Source organism: Hyla sarda, chromosome 5 (genome assembly GCF_029499605.1).
Source record: "Hyla sarda isolate aHylSar1 chromosome 5, aHylSar1.hap1, whole genome shotgun sequence".
Taxonomy (NCBI): Eukaryota; Metazoa; Chordata; class Amphibia; order Anura; family Hylidae; genus Hyla; species Hyla sarda.
The window spans coordinates 235,122,177-235,141,835 of NC_079193.1; the positions used below are offsets into that span (position 1 = coordinate 235,122,177).

A 19,659-nucleotide genomic window follows, 5' to 3' on the forward strand; every position below is an offset into this window, starting at 1 on the left:
TTGAAGAAATGACCACTAGGGGTCTCCCTACCAGTCCTGGCAGCAAGCATTTCAGACTCATGCTGGAGTCCTAAACACTACGAGCTGCCAGTCTGCTTTGTTCACAAAGGAGAACACTCAGAGCTGCCAGCCTGCTTTGTTCACAGCCTGTTTGGCTGTGAACAAAGCAGGCTGGCAGCTCTGAGTGTTTAGGACTCCAGCATGAGTCAGAAATGCTTGCTGACAGGACTGATAGGGAGAAATACAATAGAAAGAAGCATATTTTTCATTAACATGCTATTGGAAAGTTATTCAACATTCATTAATCTAAAATATATCAAAAGTTTATTTGATGAGAGGTACCCTTTAACATTGTACATGTGCCGTATATTTATCAGCCTACTTTGATGACATTGTCATATTGTCATTTTTGGTCTAGATCTAGGAGCAATTTAAGTAGGGTTCAGTCAGTTCTAAACTCCCTTATATAAGCTGAATTTACTGCCAACCAAGGAAAGGGTGCCATAGGGATGGAACAAGCTTAACCCCTTAAGGACTGGGGTTTTTTCCATTTTTGCATTTTCATTTTTTGCTCCTTGCCTTTAAAAAATCATAACTCTTTCAATTTTGCACCTAAAAATCCATATGATTGCTTATTTTTTGCGCCACCAATTCTACTTTGTAATGACATCAGTCATTTTGGCCAAAAATCTATGGTGAAACGGAAAAAAAATCATTGTGCGACAAAATTGAAAAAAAACCCTGCCGTTTTGTAATTTTGGGGGCTTCCGTTTCTACGCAGTACATTTTTCGGTAAAAATGACACCTTATCTTTATTTTGTACGTCCATACAATTAAAATGATACCCTACTTATATAGGTTTGATTTTGTCGTACTTCTGGAAAAAATCATAACTACATGCAGGAAAATTAATACGTTTAAAATTGTCATCTTCTGACCCCTATAACTTTTTTTATTTTTCCGTGTATGGGGCGGTATGAGGGCTAATTTTTTGCGCCGTGATCTGAAATTTTTAACGGTACCATTTTTGCATTGATAGGACTTATTGATCGCTTTTTATTCATTTTTAAATGATATAAAAAGTGACCAAAAATGCACTATTTTGGAATGTGGAATTTTTTTGCGCGCACGCCATTGACCGAGCAGTTTAATTAATGATATATTTTTATAATTCGGACATTTCCACACGCGGTGATACCATATATGTTTATTTTTATTTTTATTTACACTGTGTATTTTTTTATGGGAAAAGGGGGGTGATTCAAACTTTTAATAGGAGAGGTGTTAAATGATCTTTATTCACTTTTTTTTTCACTTTTTTTTTGCAATGTTATAGGTCCCATAGGGACCTATAACACTGCACACACTGATCTTCATCATTGATCAGTGGTTTCTCATAGGAAACCAGTGATCGATGATTCTGCCGCTTGACTGCTCATGCCTGGATCTCAGGCACTGAGCAGTCATTCAGCGATTGGACAGCGAGGAGGCAGGTAGGGACCCTCCCGCTGTCCTGTAAGCTGTTCGGGATGCCGCGATTTTGCTGCGGCTATCCCGAACAGCCCACTGAGTTAACCGGCAGTTTTTACTTTCACTTTTAGCCGCGTGGCTCAGCTCTGAGCGCGCGGCTAAAGGGTTAATAGCGCGCGGCGCCGCGATCGGCGCTATGCGCTATTAGCGGCGGGTCCCGGCTTCACTATGACGCCGGGCCCGCCGTGATATGATGCGGGGTTACCGTGTAACCCCGCGTTATATCACGGGAGCAGGACCAAGGACGTACCGTTACGTCCTTGTAACCCCTTAAAGGGTTAAAGGGGTATTCCAGGAATCAATAAACAGGCCTTTTTACTTTCAAAGACCTTTTGCTGTTTGTCTACAGGTTTGGTGTGGTTCTGCTGCTCAGTTCCATTGAAGTGAATGGAGCCAAGTTGTAATACCACACCCAAAGTGGAGACAAGGTCGCTGTCTTTGAAAGAAAAAATGCCTGTTTTTTTAAATTTATTCCTGAAAGACCCCTTTAATACTTAGGCTACATTGTAGTGAGAGGAATGATTAAGCCTCAACTCAATAAAGTAGAAGCAATACAAAACTGGCCACTTTGTCTTATTATGTAAACAAGCACCTGGTGAAATGATGGATGGGAGGTAACATAAGACTGGACATAAGTGACATAAGACTGGAGTTTGAGTCCGGGTTTTGGGAGAGATTGGGAGTGTTTCTCTTGTACCACCTCCTGGAATTTATTTCTGTATGTAAATTATTTCAATAAACACACAACTATTAAACTGTGACACTAGCCTGTTTGGATTTGTTTGCTTCCTGGATTTGAGGGTTCCTTTCTACAATATATATACAGTAACCCAAAATGACCATGCATAATAAAATACAAGTGATACACCTTGATGTGAAATACAATAATAAAATGTTAAAAGGTCTTACAGATGTGTTATAATAACAATATAAATAAATATTTTACCTGCCTGTTGCATTATTGATTTTATTAGATTTTTTACAAAGCTGCTGCATAGGTTCCTAAATACAGTTTAGCAAAAAATATCCATATAATTACTTACCCTGACACAATCTGACAATTCCTGCAATGATGATGATGACCAGAGCTAAAACTTTGGCAAATGTTGCCAGCACTTGGAGAATGGCTCCCCATTTGACTCTTGCACAGTTCACTACTGTTAATAATGCTGCAAAATAGATAGTTATTAGATCACAGGTAACATTCTGTTCAAAATAGAGAAGATTAACAATAAATCAAGTTCCAATCCTTACTATCGCTCCAATTATTGGCCTTATATGCTAGAAAAATAAATGGATGTCAAGAACAGCAAGGGTAGGGACAACAAGAACACCATGAAAGGTAGGGGCAACAAGAACACCATGAAAGGTAGGGGCAACAAGAACACCAAGAAAGGTAGGGACAACAAGAACACCATGAAAGGTAGGGGCAACAAGAACACCATGAAAGGTAGGGGAAACAAGAACACCATGAAAGGTAGGGGCTACAAGAACACCAAGAAAGGTAGGGACAACAAGAACACCATGAAAGGTAGGGGCAACAAGAACACCAAGAAAGGTAGGGGCAACAAGAACACCAAGAAAGATAGGGACAACAAGAACACCATGAAAGGTAGGGGCAACAAGAACACCAAGAAAGGTAGGGGCAACAAGAACACCAAGAAAGGTAGGGACAACAAGAACAAAATGAAAGGTAGGGGCTACAAGAACACCAAGAAAGGTAGGGGCAACAAGAACACCAAGAAAGATAGGGACAACAAGAACACCATGAAAGGTAGGGGCAACAAGAACACCATGAAAGGTAGGGGCAACAAGAACACCAAGAAAGGTAGGGGCAACAAGAACACCAAGAAAGGTAGGGGCAACAAGAACACCATGAAAGGTAGGGGAAACAAGAACACCATGAAAGGTAGGGGCTACAAGAACACCAAGAAAGGTAGGGACAACAAGAACACCATGAAAGGTAGGGGCAACAAGAACACCAAGAAAGGTAGGGGCAACAAGAACACCAAGAAAGATAGGGACAACAAGAACACCATGAAAGGTAGGGGCAACAAGAACACCAAGAAAGGTAGGGGCAACAAGAACACCAAGAAAGGTAGGGACAACAAGAACACAATTAAAGGTAGGGGCTACAAGAACACCAAGAAAGGTAGGGGCAACAAGAACACCAAGAAAGATAGGGACAACAAGAACACCATGAAAGGTAGGGGCAACAAGAACACCATGAAAGGTAGGGGCAACAAGAACACCAAGAAAGGTAGGGGCAACAAGAACACCAAGAAAGGTAGGGGCAACAAGAACACCATGAAAGGTAGGGGAAACAAGAACACCATGAAAGGTAGGGGCTACAAGAACACCAAGAAAGGTAGGGACAACAAGAACACAATGAAAGGTAGGGGCAACAAGAACACCAAGAAAGGTAGGGGCAACAAGAACACCAAGAAAGATAGGGACAACAAGAACACCATGAAAGGTAGGGGCAACAAGAACACCAAGAAAGGTAGGGGCAACAAGAATACCATGAAAGGTAGGGGCAACAAGAACACCAAGAAAGGTAGGGACAACAAGAACACCATGAAAGGTAGGGGCAACAAGAACACCATGAAAGGTAGGGGAAACAAGAACACCATGAAAGGTAGGGGCTACAAGAACACCAAGAAAGGTAGGGACAACAAGAACACCATGAAAGGTAGGGGCAACAAGAACACCAAGAAAGGTAGGGGCAACAAGAACACCAAGAAAGATAGGGACAACAAGAACACCATGAAAGGTAGGGGCAACAAGAACACCAAGAAAGATAGGGGCAACAAGAACACCAAGAAAGGTAGGGGCAACAAGAACACCATGAAAGGTAGGGGCAACAAGAACACCAAGAAAGGTAGGGACAACAAGAACACCATGAACGGTAGGGGCAACAAGAACACCATGAAAGGTAGGGGAAACAAGAACACCATGAAAGGTAGGGGCTACAAGAACACCAAGAAAGGTAGGGACAACAAGAACACCATGAAAGGTAGGGGCAACAAGAACACCAAGAAAGGTAGGGGCAACAAGAACACCAAGAAAGATAGGGACAACAAGAACACCATGAAAGGTAGGGGCAACAAGAACACCAAGAAAGGTAGGGGCAACAAGAACACCAAGAAAGGTAGGGACAACAAGAACACAATGAAAGGTAGGGGCTACAAGAACACCAAGAAAGGTAGGGGCAACAAGAACACCAAGAAAGATAGGGACAACAAGAACACCATGAAAGGTAGGGGCAACAAGAACACCATGAAAGGTAGGGGCAACAAGAACACCAAGAAAGGTAGGGGCAACAAGAACACCAAGAAAGATAGGGACAACAAGAACACCATGAAAGGTAGGGGCAACAAGAACACCAAGAAAGGTAGGGGCAACAAGAACACCAAGAAAGGTAGGGACAACAAGAACACAATGAAAGGTAGGGGCTACAAGAACACCAAGAAAGGTAGGGACAACAAGAACACCATGAAAGGTAGGGGCAACAAGAACACCAAGAAAGGTAGGGGCAACAAGAACACCAAGAAAGATAGGGACAACAAGAACACCATGAAAGGTAGGGGCAACAAGAACACCAAGAAAGGTAGGGGCAACAAGAACATCAAGAAAGGTAGGGACATCAAGAACACCATGAAATGTAGGGGCAACAAGAACACAATGAAAGGTAGGGACAACAAGAACACCAAGAAAGGTAGGGGCTACAAGAACACCATGAAAGGTAGGGGCAACAAGAACACAATGAAAGGTAGGGGCAACAAGAACACCAAGAAAGGTAGGGGCTACAAGAACACCATGAAAGGTAGGGACAACAAGAACACCATGAAAGGTAGGGGCAACAAGAACACAATGAAAGGTAGGGGCAACAAGAACACCAAGAAAGGTAGGGGCTACAAGAACACCATGAAAGGTAGGGACAACAAGAACACCATGAAAGGTAGGGGCAACAAGAACACCAAGAAAGGTAGGGGCAACAAGAAAACCAAGAAATGTAGGGACAACAAGAACACCATGAAAGGTAGGGACAACAAGAACACCATGAAAGGTAGGGGCAACAAGAACACAATGAAAGGTAGGGGCTACAAGAACACCATGAAAGGTAGGGACAACAAGAACACCATGAAAGGTAGGGGCAACAAGAACACAATGAAAGGTAGGGGCTACAAGAACACCATGAAAGGTAGGGACAACAAGAACACCATGAAAGGTAGGGGCAACAAGAACACAATGAAAGGTAGGGGCTACAAGAACACCATGAAAGGTAGGGACAACAAGAACACCATGAAAGGTAGGGGCAACAAGAACACCAAGAAAGGTAGGGGCAACAAGAACATCAAGAAATGTAGGGACAACAAGAACACCATGAAAGGTAGGGACAACAAGAACACTATGAAAGGTAGGGGCAACAAGAACACAATGAAAGATAGGGGCTACAAGAACACCATGAAAGGTAGGGACAACAAGAACACCATGAAAGGTAGGGGCAACAAGAACACAATGAAAGGTAGGGGCTACAAGAACACCATGAAAGGTAGGGACAACAAGAACACCATGAAAGGTAGGGGCAACAAGAACACCAAGAAAGGTAGGGGCAACAAGAACACCAAGAAAGGTAGGGACATAAAAGAGGCTTCTAGTTGGCTGCACATTTCCCTTCTCTCTGGTAGAAAAAAGAAGAATCTATAAGTGGTGAATGTTTTATTTTTGAGTCAGTGTGACTCTCATTGTTATGGGGACAGTATGACTAGTTATATTATATATGCACCATGGCAGTTTTATAGAGTTTATAAAGCTGTCTTTTTTATGAAGACAGTATAACTGTCTCTCTTATGTGAATTGCAGCTATCACTCTTATGATGACGCTTCAGATAAAGTCCCTTTGTTATCATTTCTATTATGACCATTATGTGGCTCGCACTGTGGCTGTAACTATGGGGGCACATGTTACAAGGGTTTAACGTGAAAAATAATTAATACATTTTTTTATATTAAATACAAAGTTATTCAGATCTCTATATTGTTAGAAGTAACATGTTTTTATAAATGAGTTATAAGAGTAACATGTTTTTATAAATAATTTTATCATTCTTGGATACTCACCGACACAAACTACTGAAAGGAGGAATACTGCAGATTGAGGTAGAGAACAGGTAGGGAAAATAGACTCAATCATATACTGGGCAAATGTCACAGCGAGAATAGCTTGACTGGCTGGATAGATTATTAACATGTTAGTCCACAGGTTTAAGAATGCCAGAAATCCACCAAATGTCTCTTTTATATAAATATAGCTTGCTCCTGATTTTGTAATTGTCGTCCCCAACTCGGCATAGCATAGAGCTCCAACCACAGAGAACATTCCCCCCAAAACCCAGATGATCAAGGACAATCCATAAGAACCGCTGTACATTAGAACTCCTTTTGGTGACACAAATATTCCAGCACCAATAGTATTTCCGATGACCAAACTAACTCCATGTAGAAGCGAGATTTCTTTTTTCAACTGTACAGAGTTAGTGGAAATATCTTGAGAATGCTCCATTTTTCTTCCCTTATACAAAAATATTCAGACTCCTGGCTTAAAATGAATACTCTTCAGATAAAGAAAAGGTCTAAAATAAACATAAAAATATTAAGTATAGTAAATGCGTGACATATATTGTAATTTTTCTAATATGTTATGGAATTGTAAACTTGCAGGAGCAGAAGTAAATCAGATGCCAATAGAAAGGTACCTCTGATCCGTACTAGTGACGGAAATAATAGAAAGTTAAACCTAACTGCAATATAGTACCAAAGCTTAATATTTAGTAAGTGCAAGATCTGTGTACACAACCCATTGACCTTGCATCAGGAACCTTTGTCCTGTCCATGAACTTAATGTTGCAAAATACACATCCAATATTATTTCAGTGCATGCTCTCCATTCATGGTCTGAAGTATACTGTAGGTAAAAGGTTATAAAAAAGAAAAAAAAACTACACAGTACTGTATATCTGTATCTGATCAGGGAAAGCACACATTTTCACAGCCAAAGTGGATTTTTTAGGAATTTTCTATAATGTGAATAAAGGAAAAATAAAGTACTGGTATATGTAATAACTTGCTCACATTGTGTTAGGCACCTGTGCTTAATGTGTATGCTGGGAAAACCTCCATATATACGGTAAAAGCTGAAGGAATATCCTTTTGGCCTCCATTGGACTGGTATATGTTGATGCAACTATATATATATATATATATATATTATCCGTGAAGAGAAATGAAAATATCGGCACTCACCAGTGTGGCTGCAGGGTCTTCTTTATTGAGACATACTCACATGCGGGGTACAGAAGAGAGGGGAGTGGGAGGACAAGTGGTGGCGACCGAGCTCTAGTTTCGCACACTTGGTGTGCTTCGTCCGGCCATGACCCATACTGCCTGTGACTGCCTTATATACAAGTGAACCTAGTGCTTCACCTATCACGCACCTGAACATCTCTCACATGATCAGGTGACGTGGTAGGGGGGAGGTGTGTTAAAAGCAAAGATAGTTAGAAGCATGCTGAGAGCTCCGTTTTGTGGTTTAACCCTATGTTGCCGGTGGCATTAGTTTTAATGATTCATAGTGTCTCCACTCGTAATAATTTCGATTCTATTCGTTCATACTTATTACATGACACTTTTTCTAAGCCTACAAAGCGTAGTACATCAGGGTTATTATTATGGGCTTCTCTTACGTGGACCTGCAGACGGGACGCTCCTGGCTTTCCAGCGCGTATGGTATAAAAATGTTCCCTAATACGCATCTGGAGCTGACGTTTCATCTGGCCTATGTAGAAGAAGCCACAGGGACATATTATAGCATAGACAACATTTTTCGTGCGACAGGTAATTAACTCTTTAATAGTATGAAAGACTGCTCCTAGCCTTACGTGTTTAGTTTCCCAGCAATATCTGCATTGATTGCAGTTTTTACACTGGTGGGTACGTTTAGGTGTGATGTCACTAAGCCGGGTTTCTTTTTTCGCTGATGTGTTGCTACTCTTAGATTTATTTCTCAATTTATCTCCTATGGTAAGGTTCTTTCTGTATGTTATGCGTGGTTTGTTTTCTGCTCTTTTTTTCAAATCCTCATCGGCTTCCAATAGAAACCAGTTTCTACGTATTGTCACGATGCCGGCTGGCAGGTAGTGGATCCTCTGTGCCAGAGAGGGATTGGCGTGGACCGTGCTAGTGGATCGGTTCTAAGTCACTACTGGTTTTCACCAGAGCCCGCCGCAAAGCGGGATGGTCTTGCTGCGGCGGTAGTGACCAGGTCGTATCCACTAGCAACGGCTCAACCTCTCTGACTGCTGAAGATAGGCGCGGTACAAGGGAGTAGACAGAAGCAAGGTCGGACGTAGCAGAAGGTCGGGGCAGGCAGCAAGGATCGTAGTCGGGGGCAACGGCAGGAGGTCTGGAACACAGGCTAGGAACACACAAGGAAACGCTTTCACTGGCACAATGGCAACAAGATCCGGCGAGGGAGTGAAGGGGAAGTGAGGTATAAATAGGGAGTGCACAGGTGAACACACTAATTGGAACCACTGCGCCAATCAGCGGCGCAGTGGCCCTTTAAATCGCAGAGACCCGGCGCGCGCGCGCCCTAGGGAGCGGGGCCGCGCGCGCCGGGACAGGACAGACGGAGAGCGAGTCAGGTACGGGAGCCGGGATGCGCATCGCGAGCGGGCGCTACCCGCATCGCGAATCGCATCCCGGCTGGAGACGGTATCGCAGCGCACCGGGTCAGTGGAGCTGCCCGGAGCGCTGCGGTAGCGAGAGAGAAGCGAGCGCTCCGGGGAGGAGCGGGGACCCGGAGCGCTCGGCGTAACAGTACCCCCCCCCCTTGGGTCTCCCCCTCTTCTTAGAGCCTGAGAACCTGAGGAGCAGACTTTTGTCTAGGATGTTGTCCTCAGGTTCCCAGGATCTCTCTTCAGGTCCACAGCCCTCCCAATCCACCAAAAAGAACCTTTTTCCTCTGACCGTCTTGGAGGCCAGTATCTCTTTCACTGAGAAGACGTCAGAAGAACCGGAGACAGGAGTGGGAGAAACTAATTTGGGAGAGAAACGGTTGATGATGAGTGGTTTAAGAAGAGAGACATGAAAGGCATTAGGAATACGGAGAGAAGGAGGAAGAAGAAGTTTGTAAGAGACAGGATTAATTTGGCACAAGACTTTGAAAGGACCAAGATAGCGTGGACCCAGTTTGTAACTGGGGACACGAAAGCGGACATATTTAGCGGAGAGCCATACCTTGTCTCCGGGAGCAAAAATGGGGGGAGCTCTTCTTTTCTTATCGGCAAACTTTTTCATGCGAGATGAAGCCTGTAAAAGAGAATCTTGGGTCTCTTTCCATATGGTGGAAAGATCACGAGTCACTTCATCTACAGCGGGCAAACCAGAGGGCAAGGGAGTAGGGAGGGGGGGAAGAGGGTGACGGCCGTACACCACGAAAAATGGGGATTTGGAGGAAGATTCAGAGACTCTAAAGTTATACGAGAATTCGGCCCATGGTAGAAGATCTGCCCAATCATCCTGGCGGGAGGAAACAAAATGTCGTAAATAATCACCCAAGACCTGGTTAATTCTTTCTACTTGTCCATTGGATTGAGGATGATATGCAGAAGAAAAGTTTAATTTAATCTTGAGTTGTTTACAGAGAGCCCTCCAGAATTTTGACACGAATTGGACGCCTCTATCCGAGACTATCTGTGTGGGCAACCCGTGAAGACGAAAAATGTGTACAAAAAATTGTTTAGCCAACTGAGGCGCTGAAGGAAGACCAGGAAGAGGGATGAAATGTGCCATCTTGGAGAATCGATCAACGACCACCCAAACAACAGTGTTGCCACGGGATGGGGGTAGGTCTGTAATAAAATCCATACCAATCAGAGACCAAGGCTGTTCGGGGACAGGCAGAGGATGAAGAAAACCAGCGGGCTTCTGGCGAGGAGTCTTATCCCGGGCACAGACAGTGCAGGCTCGCACAAAGTCCACGACATCCGTCTCCAGAGTCGGCCACCAATAGAAGCGAGAGATGAGTTGCACAGATTTCTTGATGCCTGCATGACCTGCGAGATGGGAGGAGTGACCCCATTTGAGGATTCCGAGGCGTTGGCGTGGAGAGACGAAGGTCTTTCCTGGAGGAGTTTGCCTGATGGAGGCTGGAGAAGTGGAAATCAGGCAGTCAGGAGGAATGATGTGTTGCGGAGAGAGTTCAACCTCCGAGGCATCCGAGGAACGAGAGAGAGCATCGGCCCTAATATTCTTATCGGCAGGCCGAAAGTGAATTTCAAAATTAAATCGGGCAAAGAACAGAGACCACCTGGCCTGGCGAGGATTCAGCCGTTGGGCAGACTGGAGATAGGAGAGGTTCTTGTGATCGGTGTAAATAATAACTGGAAATCTTGATCCCTCCAGCAGATGCCTCCATTCCTCAAGTGCTAATTTAATGGCTAGAAGCTCTCGATCCCCGATGGAGTAGTTCCTCTCCGCCGGAGAGAAGGTCCTAGAAAAAAAACCACAAGTAACAGCATGCCCGGAAGAATTTTTTTGTAGAAGGACCGCTCCAGCTCCTACAGAGGAGGCATCAACCTCCAATAGGAAGGGTTTAGATGGGTCAGGTCTGGAGAGCATGGGAGCCGAAGAAAAGGCAGACTTGAGCCGTTTAAAGGCGTCTTCCGCTTGAGGAGGCCAAGACTTGGGATTGGCATTTTTTTTGGTTAAAGCCACGATAGGGGCCACAACGGTAGAAAAATGTGGAATAAATTGCCTGTAATAATTGGCGAACCCCAAAAAACGTTGGATAGCACGGAGTGCGGAGGGGCGTGGCCAATCTAAGACGGCAGAGAGTTTGTCTGGATCCATTTGTAGTCCCTGGCCAGAGACCAAGTATCCTAGGAAAGGAAGAGATTGGCATTCAAACAGACATTTCTCTATCTTGGCATAAAGTTGATTGTCACGAAGTCTCTGAAGAACCATACGGACATGCTGGCGGTGTTCTTCTAGATTGGCAGAAAAAATCAGGATATCGTCCAGATATACAACAACACAGGAGTATAAGAGATCACGAAAAATTTCATTAACAAAGTCTTGGAAGACGGCAGGGGCGTTGCACAGGCCAAAGGGCATGACCAGATACTCAAAGTGTCCATCTCTAGTGTTAAATGCCGTTTTCCATTCATCCCCCTCTCTGATGTGGATGAGATTATAAGCACCTCTTAAGTCCAGTTTGGTAAAGATGTGGGCACCTTGGAGGCGATCAAAGAGTTCAGAGATGAGGGGTAGGGGGTAGCGGTTCTTTACCGTGATTTTATTAAGACCGCGGTAGTCAATGCAAGGACGTAGAGAGCCATCTTTTTTGGACACAAAGAAAAATTCGGCTCCGGCAGGAGAGGAGGATTTACGGATAAAGCCTTTTTTTAAATTTTCCTGGATGTACTCCGACATAGCAAGAGTCTCTGGGGCGGACAGAGGATAGATTCTGCCCCGGGGTGGAGTAGTGCCCGGGAGGAGGTCAATAGGACAATCATAAGGCCTGTGAGGAGGTAGAGTCTCAGCTTGTTTTTTGCAAAAAACATCCGCAAAGTCCATATAGGCCTTAGGGAGACCGGTTACAGGGGGAACCACAGAGTCACGGCAAGGGGTACTGGGAACCGGTTTTAGGCAGTCCTTGAAACAAGAGGGCCCCCAACTCTTGATCTCCCCAGTGGACCAATCCAGGGTTGGGGAATGGAGTTGAAGCCAGGGTAGTCCAAGGAGGATTTCGGAAGTGCAATTGGGGAGGACCAAAAATTCAATCTTCTCGTGATGAGGTCCGATGCACATTAGAAGGGGCTCCGTGCGGAAACGTATGGTACAGTCCAATCTTTCATTGTTTACACAATTGATGTAGAGGGGTCTGGCGAGACTGGTCACTGGGATGTTGAACCTGTTGACGAGAGAGGCCAAAATAAAATTTCCTGCAGATCCGGAATCCAAGAAGGCCATAGTAGAGAAGGAGAAGGCAGAGGCAGATATCCGCACAGGCACAGTAAGACGTGGAGAAGCAGAGTAGACATCAAGGACTGTCTCACCTTTGTGCGGAGTCAGCGTACGTCTTTCCAGGCGGGGAGGACGGATAGGACAATCCTTCAGGAAGTGTTCGGTACTGGCACAGTACAGGCAGAGATTCTCCATGCGGCGTCGTGTCCTCTCTTGAGGTGTCAGGCGAGACCGGTCGACCTGCATAGCCTTCACGGCGGGAGGCACAGGAACGGATTGCAGGGGACCAGAGGAGAGAGGAGCCGGGGAGAAAAAACGCCTTGTGCGAACAAAGTCCATATCCTGGCGGAGCTCCTGACGCCTTTCGGAAAAACGCATGTCAATGCGAGTGGCAAGATGGATGAGTTCATGTAGGTTAGCAGGGATTTCTCGTGCGGCCAGAACATCTTTAATGTTGCTGGATAGGCCTTTTTTAAAGGTCGCGCAGAGGGCCTCATTATTCCAGGATAATTCTGAAGCAAGAGTACGGAATTGTACGGCGTACTCGCCAACGGAAGAATTACCCTGGACCAGGTTCAACAGGGCAGTCTCAGCAGAAGAGGCTCGGGCAGGTTCCTCAAAGACACTTCGAATTTCCGAGAAGAAGGAGTGTATAGAGGCAGTGACGGGGTCATTGCGGTCCCAGAGCGGTGTGGCCCATGACAGAGCTTTTCCAGACAGAAGGCTGACTACGAAAGCCACCTTAGACCTTTCAGTAGGAAACTGGTCCGACATCATCTCCAAGTGCAGGGAACATTGGGAAAGAAAGCCACGGCAAAATTTAGAGTCCCCATCAAATTTATCCGGCAAGGATAGTCGTAGACCAGAAGCGGCCGCTCGCTGCGGAGGAGGTGCAGGAGCTGGCGGAGGAGATGATTGCTGAAGCTGTGGTAGTAGCTGCTGTAGCATCACGGTCAGTTGAGAAAGCTGTTGGCCTTGTTGCGCTATCTGTTGTGACTGCTGGGTTACCACCGTGGTGAGGTCGGCGACAACTGGCAGAGGAACTTCAGCGGGATCCATGGCCGGATCTACTGTCACGATGCCGGCTGGCAGGTAGTGGATCCTCTGTGCCAGAGAGGGATTGGCGTGGACCGTGCTAGTGGATCGATTCTAAGTCACTACTGGTTTTCACCAGAGCCCGCCGCAAAGCGGGATGGTCTTGCTGCGGCGGTAGTGACCAGGTCGTATCCACTAGCAACGGCTCAACCTCTCTGACTGCTGAAGATAGGCGCGGTACAAGGGAGTAGACAGAAGCAAGGTCGGACGTAGCAGAAGGTCGGGGCAGGCAGCAAGGATCGTAGTCGGGGGCAACGGCAGGAGGTCTGGAACACAGGCTAGGAACACACAAGGAAACGCTTTCACTGGCACAATGGCAACAAGATCCGGCGAGGGAGTGAAGGGGAAGTGAGGTATAAATAGGGAGTGCACAGGTGAACACACTAATTGGAACCACTGCGCCAATCAGCGGCGCAGTGGCCCTTTAAATCGCAGAGACCCGGCGCGCGCGCGCCCTAGGGAGCGGGGCCGCGCGCGCCGGGACAGGACAGACGGAGAGCGAGTCAGGTACGGGAGCCGGGATGCGCATCGCGAGCGGGCGCTACCCGCATCGCGAATCGCATCCCGGCTGGAGACGGTATCGCAGCGCACCGGGTCAGTGGAGCTGCCCGGAGCGCTGCGGTAGCGAGAGAGAAGCGAGCGCTCCGGGGAGGAGCGGGGACCCGGAGCGCTCGGCGTAACACGTATAGCTCGCTCTATCACTGGATTCATAGGAGTGTTTTGGAATACAAAGGTGAATCTTTTTTTTAGATTTTCCAACTTATTAAGTGGATTTTTATTTTTAAGTAGATCTTCCCTCTTAGTTATCTCTGCTTTATTTCTACCATAATTTATTATATCATCAGGATAGTTGTGTTTTTTTAACCTTGTTACTAACTCATTAGCCTGTATTACATAAGTATCATTTTTACTGTTATTTCTTTTTAGGCGAATAAATTGCCCATATGGAATGTTCTTTTTTGTCATAAATCTGTGGGAGCTATTAAAATGTAGCAGTGTGTTTTTAGCTACTGTTTTTCTGTAATTTTCAGTAATAATACAGTTCCCTTCAATAAAAAGTTTTAGATCCAGAAACTCTAAAGTCTTGCCTCCATAGTTATTGGTGAAATGCATATTCACGCTATTGTTATTCAAGTATGTTGTGATCTCATTAAATAAAGCTTGCGTGCCGGTCCATATTAGGATGATATCGTCAACATAACGATAATACATTTTTATGAAAGGGAGATATGGATTGGTGGTACTGTATATAAACCGATTTTCAAAACTACTCAAAAATAAATTTGCATAGGCACAGGAGACCGGTGTCCCCATAGGGGTCTCCTGTTTGTACCATTGTTCGCCATGCATGAAGGTGTTATTGTGAAGTACAAAATCAAGGCCCTCTGTCACGAATTCAATCATATTCTCAGAAACATTAGCTTGTGTGAGAGACTCTTTCACTGCCTGTATACCCGCCTCATGGGGGATACGGGTATACAGGCTAGTGACATCTATCGAACATAGACTACTCCCTCCTTCTACATGAACTTCTTTTAAAATTTGAAGAAGATGCTTAGTGTCCTTTACATGTGACAATATAGATGTTTGTAATGGGGTAAGAACCCAGTCTAGGTATTGAGACAAAAATTTGGTCGCTGAGCCGATCCCGGCTACTATTGGCCTGCCTGGGGGTCGGCTCAGCGATTTATGGACTTTTGGCAAGTGGTACCATCGTGCTGGTTTTGCAATATTAGGTAATCATTTTTCAGCATTTTTTTCTGATATAACCTTTCTAGTATCATATTTATGCAAGAATGACTTCAGATTATTAAGAATCCTGGGGGTTGGGTCGGCCTACAAGGGGGTGTATGTCTCAGTGTCAGCCAGCTGTCTGACAGCTTCCTCCATATATTCTGATGTATATTGCACTACGACACTCCCCCCCTTGTCGGCACGAATTACAGTAATATCCTCCCTTTTTTCTAACCGTTTTAGTGCCTGTAGTTCTTGACTGGAGAGATTCATGGTAGGATTCGGGTATATCATAGCTTTTACGTCTCTTGTGACGGCTTTGACAAAAGAGTCTATACTACTGCCTTGTGTAACTGGTGGATTAAATTTAGATTTTTTCCCTTTATTGAAAAAACTACTCTCCTTCCCAGGGTCATCAGTAGACTTCCTATCTTGCTCGAATCCTGTAGCTAACATAGCTATGCATTCTCTGTCTGTACCATCAGTATCGGGAGGGAAGATGTTCAGGTGCGTGATAGGTGAAGCCTAGTTCACTTGTATATAAGGCAGTCATAGGCAGTATGGGTCATGGCCGGACGAAGCACACCAAGTGTGCGAAACTAGAGCTCGGTCGCCACCACTTGTCCCCCCACTCCCCTCTCTTCTGTACCCCGCATGTGAGTATGTCTCAATAAAGAAGACCCTGCAGCCACACTGGTGAGTGCCGATATTTTCATTTCTCTTCACGGATATTATGAACTTTGCTTATTATAGTATCTGTTCACCACCAGAGGCATTACAGCTACACCAACTCCCACCTGCCATTCCTAATCCAGCACACTCACGCAGTGCCGCACTACCTCCTTTGTGAATATATATATATATATATATATATATATATATATATATATATTTACACTGCTCAAAAAAATAAAGAGAACACTGAAACAACACAATGTAACTCAATGACACTTCTGTGAAATCACACTATCCACTGAGGAAGCAAAACTGATTGACAATCAATTTCACATGCTGTTGTGCAAATGGAACAGACAGCAGGTGGAAATGATAGGCAATTAGCATGACTCCCAATAAAGGAGTGGTTCTGCAGGTGGTGACCACAGACCCCACCTCAGTTCCAACACAGCCCAACACCGTGCAGGACGTTTGGCATTTGCCAGAGAACACCAAGATTGGTAAATTCGCCACTGGCACCCTGTGCTCTTCACAGAGGAAAGCAAGGGCACACTGAGCACATGTGACAGTCTGGAGACGCTGTGGAGAATGTGCTGCTGCCTGCAACATCCTCCAGTATGACCGGTTTGGTGGTGGGTCAGTAATGGTGTGGGGTGGCATTTCTTTGGGGGGCCGCACAGCCCTCCATGTGCTTACCAGAGGTAGCCTGACTGCCATTAGGTACCGAGATGAGATCCTCAGACCCCTTGTGCTCTTGTGGTTGGCCCTGGGTTCCACCTAATGCAAGACAATGCTAGACCTCATGTGGCTGGAGTGTGTCAGCAGTTCCTGCAAGAGGAAGGCATTGATGCTATGGACTGGCCCGCCTGTTCCCCAGACCTGAATCCGATTGAGCACATCTGGGACATCATGTTTCGCTCCATCCACCTATGCCATGTTGCACCACAGACTGTCCAGGAGTTGGCGGATGCTTTGGTCCAGGTCTGGAAGGACATCCCTCAGGAGACCATCCACCACCAAGAGCATGCTTAGGCATTGAAGGGAGGTCATACGGGTACGTGGAGGCCACACACACTACTGAGCTTAATTTTGACTTGTTTTAAGGACATTACATCAAAGTTGGATCAGCCTGTAGTGTGGTTTTCCACTTTGATTTTGAGTGCGACTCCATATCCAGACCTCCATGGGTTGATAAATGTGATTTCCATTGATAATTTTTGTGTAATTTTGTTGTCAACACATTCAACTATGTAAAGACGAAAGTATTTCATACGATTAGTTCCTTCATATTTTTTGAGCAGTGTATATATATATATATATATATATATATATATATATATATATGGTGAGGGTGTGATGAGGGCAGATGTGATTACCTTAGGGGCAGATAGCACCACCCGAAGGAGTGCCGCTGGATCCTGGGCTAGGCATGGGGAAAATAATGACTCCGACGCCAAGTTAGGGAACAATCGCAGCTTTACTGAGTAGACAAGTGTAATAGTCTTGACAGCTCAGTTAGTTCCAAGAAGGCGACCAGTGACTTCAGAGACTCTAGGGCTCGCTGGGACTTATAGTGGATTTGGACAATTTGCTGCAGGCCTACGCTGACTGTATACAGACTGATCTTGACTTGACTAGTCTGACTTCACCCCGTATGTAGCTTAACCCCTTAACGACGCAGGACGTATATTTACGTCCTGCGCCGGCTCCCGCGATATGAAGCGGGATCGCGCCGCGATCCCGCATCATATCGCGTGGGTCCCGGCGCTAATCAACGGCCGGGACCCGCGGCTAATACCACACATCGCCGATCGCGGCGATGTGCGGTATTAACTCTTTAGTGAAACTGAAAGTATCCCGGCTGCTCAGTCGGGCTGTTCGGGACCGCCGCGGTGAAATCGCGGCGTCCCGAACAGCTGATCGGACACCGGGAGGGCTCTTACCTGCCTCCTCGGTGTCCGATCGACGAATGACTGCTCCGTGCCTGAGATCCAGGCATGAGCAGTCAAGCGCCGATAATGCTGATCACAGGCGTGTTAATACACGCCTGTGATCAGGATGAGAGATCAGTGTGTGCAGTGTTATAGGTCCCTATGGGACCTATAACACTGCAAAAAAAAAGTAAAAAAAAGTGTTAATAAAGGTCATTTAACCCCTTCCCTAATAAAAGTTTGAATCACCCCCCTTTTCCCATAAAAAAAATAAAACAGTGTAAAAAAAAATAAAAATAAACATATGTGGTATCGCCGCGTGCGTAAATGTCCGAACTATAAAAATATATCAGTAATTAAGCCGTACGGTCAATGGCGTGCGCGCAAAAAAATTCCAAAGTCCAAAAAAGCGTATTTTGGTAACTTTTTATAACATTAAAAAATGAATAAAAAGTGATCAAAAAGTCAGATCAAAACAAAAATCATACCAATAAAAACTTCAGATCACGGCACAAAAAATTAGTCCTCATACCACCCCGTACGTGGAAAAATAAAAAAGTTATAGGGGTCAGAAGATGACATTTTTAAACGTATAAATTTTCCTGCATGTAGTTATGATTTTTTCCAGAAGTGCGACAAAATCAAACCTATATAAGTAGGGTATCATTTTAACCATATGGACCTACAGAATAATGATAAGGTGTAATTTTTACCGAAATATGCACTGCGTAGAAACGGAAGCCCCCAAAATTTACAAAATGGCGTTTTTTTCTGATTTTGTCGCACAATGATTTTTTTTTCCGTTTCGCCGTGCATTTTTGGGTAAAATGACTAATGTCACTGCAAAGTAGAATTGGTGACGCAAAAAATAAGCCATAATATGGATTTGTAGGTGGAAAATTGAAAGGGTTATGGTTTTTAAAAGGTAAGGAGGAAAAAACGAAAGTGCAAAAACGGAAAAACCCTGAGTCCTTAAGGGATTAAAAGGTTTTGACGTTCACCTGTGGGGCACTGAATTAGTGGAAGCGTGGCTGTGTGGTAGGCCTTGGGCCTCCTCAGGACACCAGACACTCTCGCAGGACTTGACTTCACTGACCTCAGCACAGAACTCACTAGCTAGCTAGCTCCTCCCAGGGTTTATATGGGGGAGACCCTGGAGGGTCCCATAGGTCACACTATTAGTCACGTGATCACTGGTACCTTCCTTGGTTACAACACATGACAACAGTATTTAAAGTCACATAACAGTATATATACTTTACAATAGATCATATTAGATATAATTAGCCGTTTACATTGCATAGGGTAAGGCAGGGCCGTGTGTCAGCGTGACTGTGACACACAGCTCTGCCTCCAAAACTCACTGCACACATAGGGCTGCCGCCGGAAAGCACTGTGTGTATAGTGAGCGAGGAATACCCAACGTATTTCCCGCTGCTGCCGCAAATTTTGCGCAGCGTGAAATACACTGCGTATATGCCTGGTGGGAACACACCCTTAGAATGAATACTCTATAGAGAAGACAGAGAAGGGCCCAGCCCATGATATATACTCTGGGCAAAGCTCCCAATGACATGCACCTATGACAGAAGGCTGCAACATAACCCGAAATTTATACATACAGTAATGGCCGTAAATGTTAGCTCCCTTGAAAATTTTCAAG

At 45.1% G+C, this 19,659-nt stretch overlaps 1 protein-coding gene across 1 annotated transcript in view; it reads right to left on the reverse strand.

Moving 5' to 3' along the window:
• The window catches only part of LOC130274558 (Y+L amino acid transporter 2-like), a 46,846-nt gene extending 39,750 nt beyond the window's left edge, over positions 1-7,096 (reverse strand). The window contains exons 1-2 of the mRNA XM_056522997.1: positions 6,655-7,096; positions 2,574-2,699 (exon numbers count right to left, since the gene is read on the reverse strand). Of these exons, the coding sequence (XP_056378972.1) occupies positions 2,574-2,699; positions 6,655-7,096 (568 nt within the window). The remainder of the gene's footprint in view (positions 1-2,573; positions 2,700-6,654) is intronic.
• Positions 7,097-19,659: the final 12,563 nt, after the last annotated feature.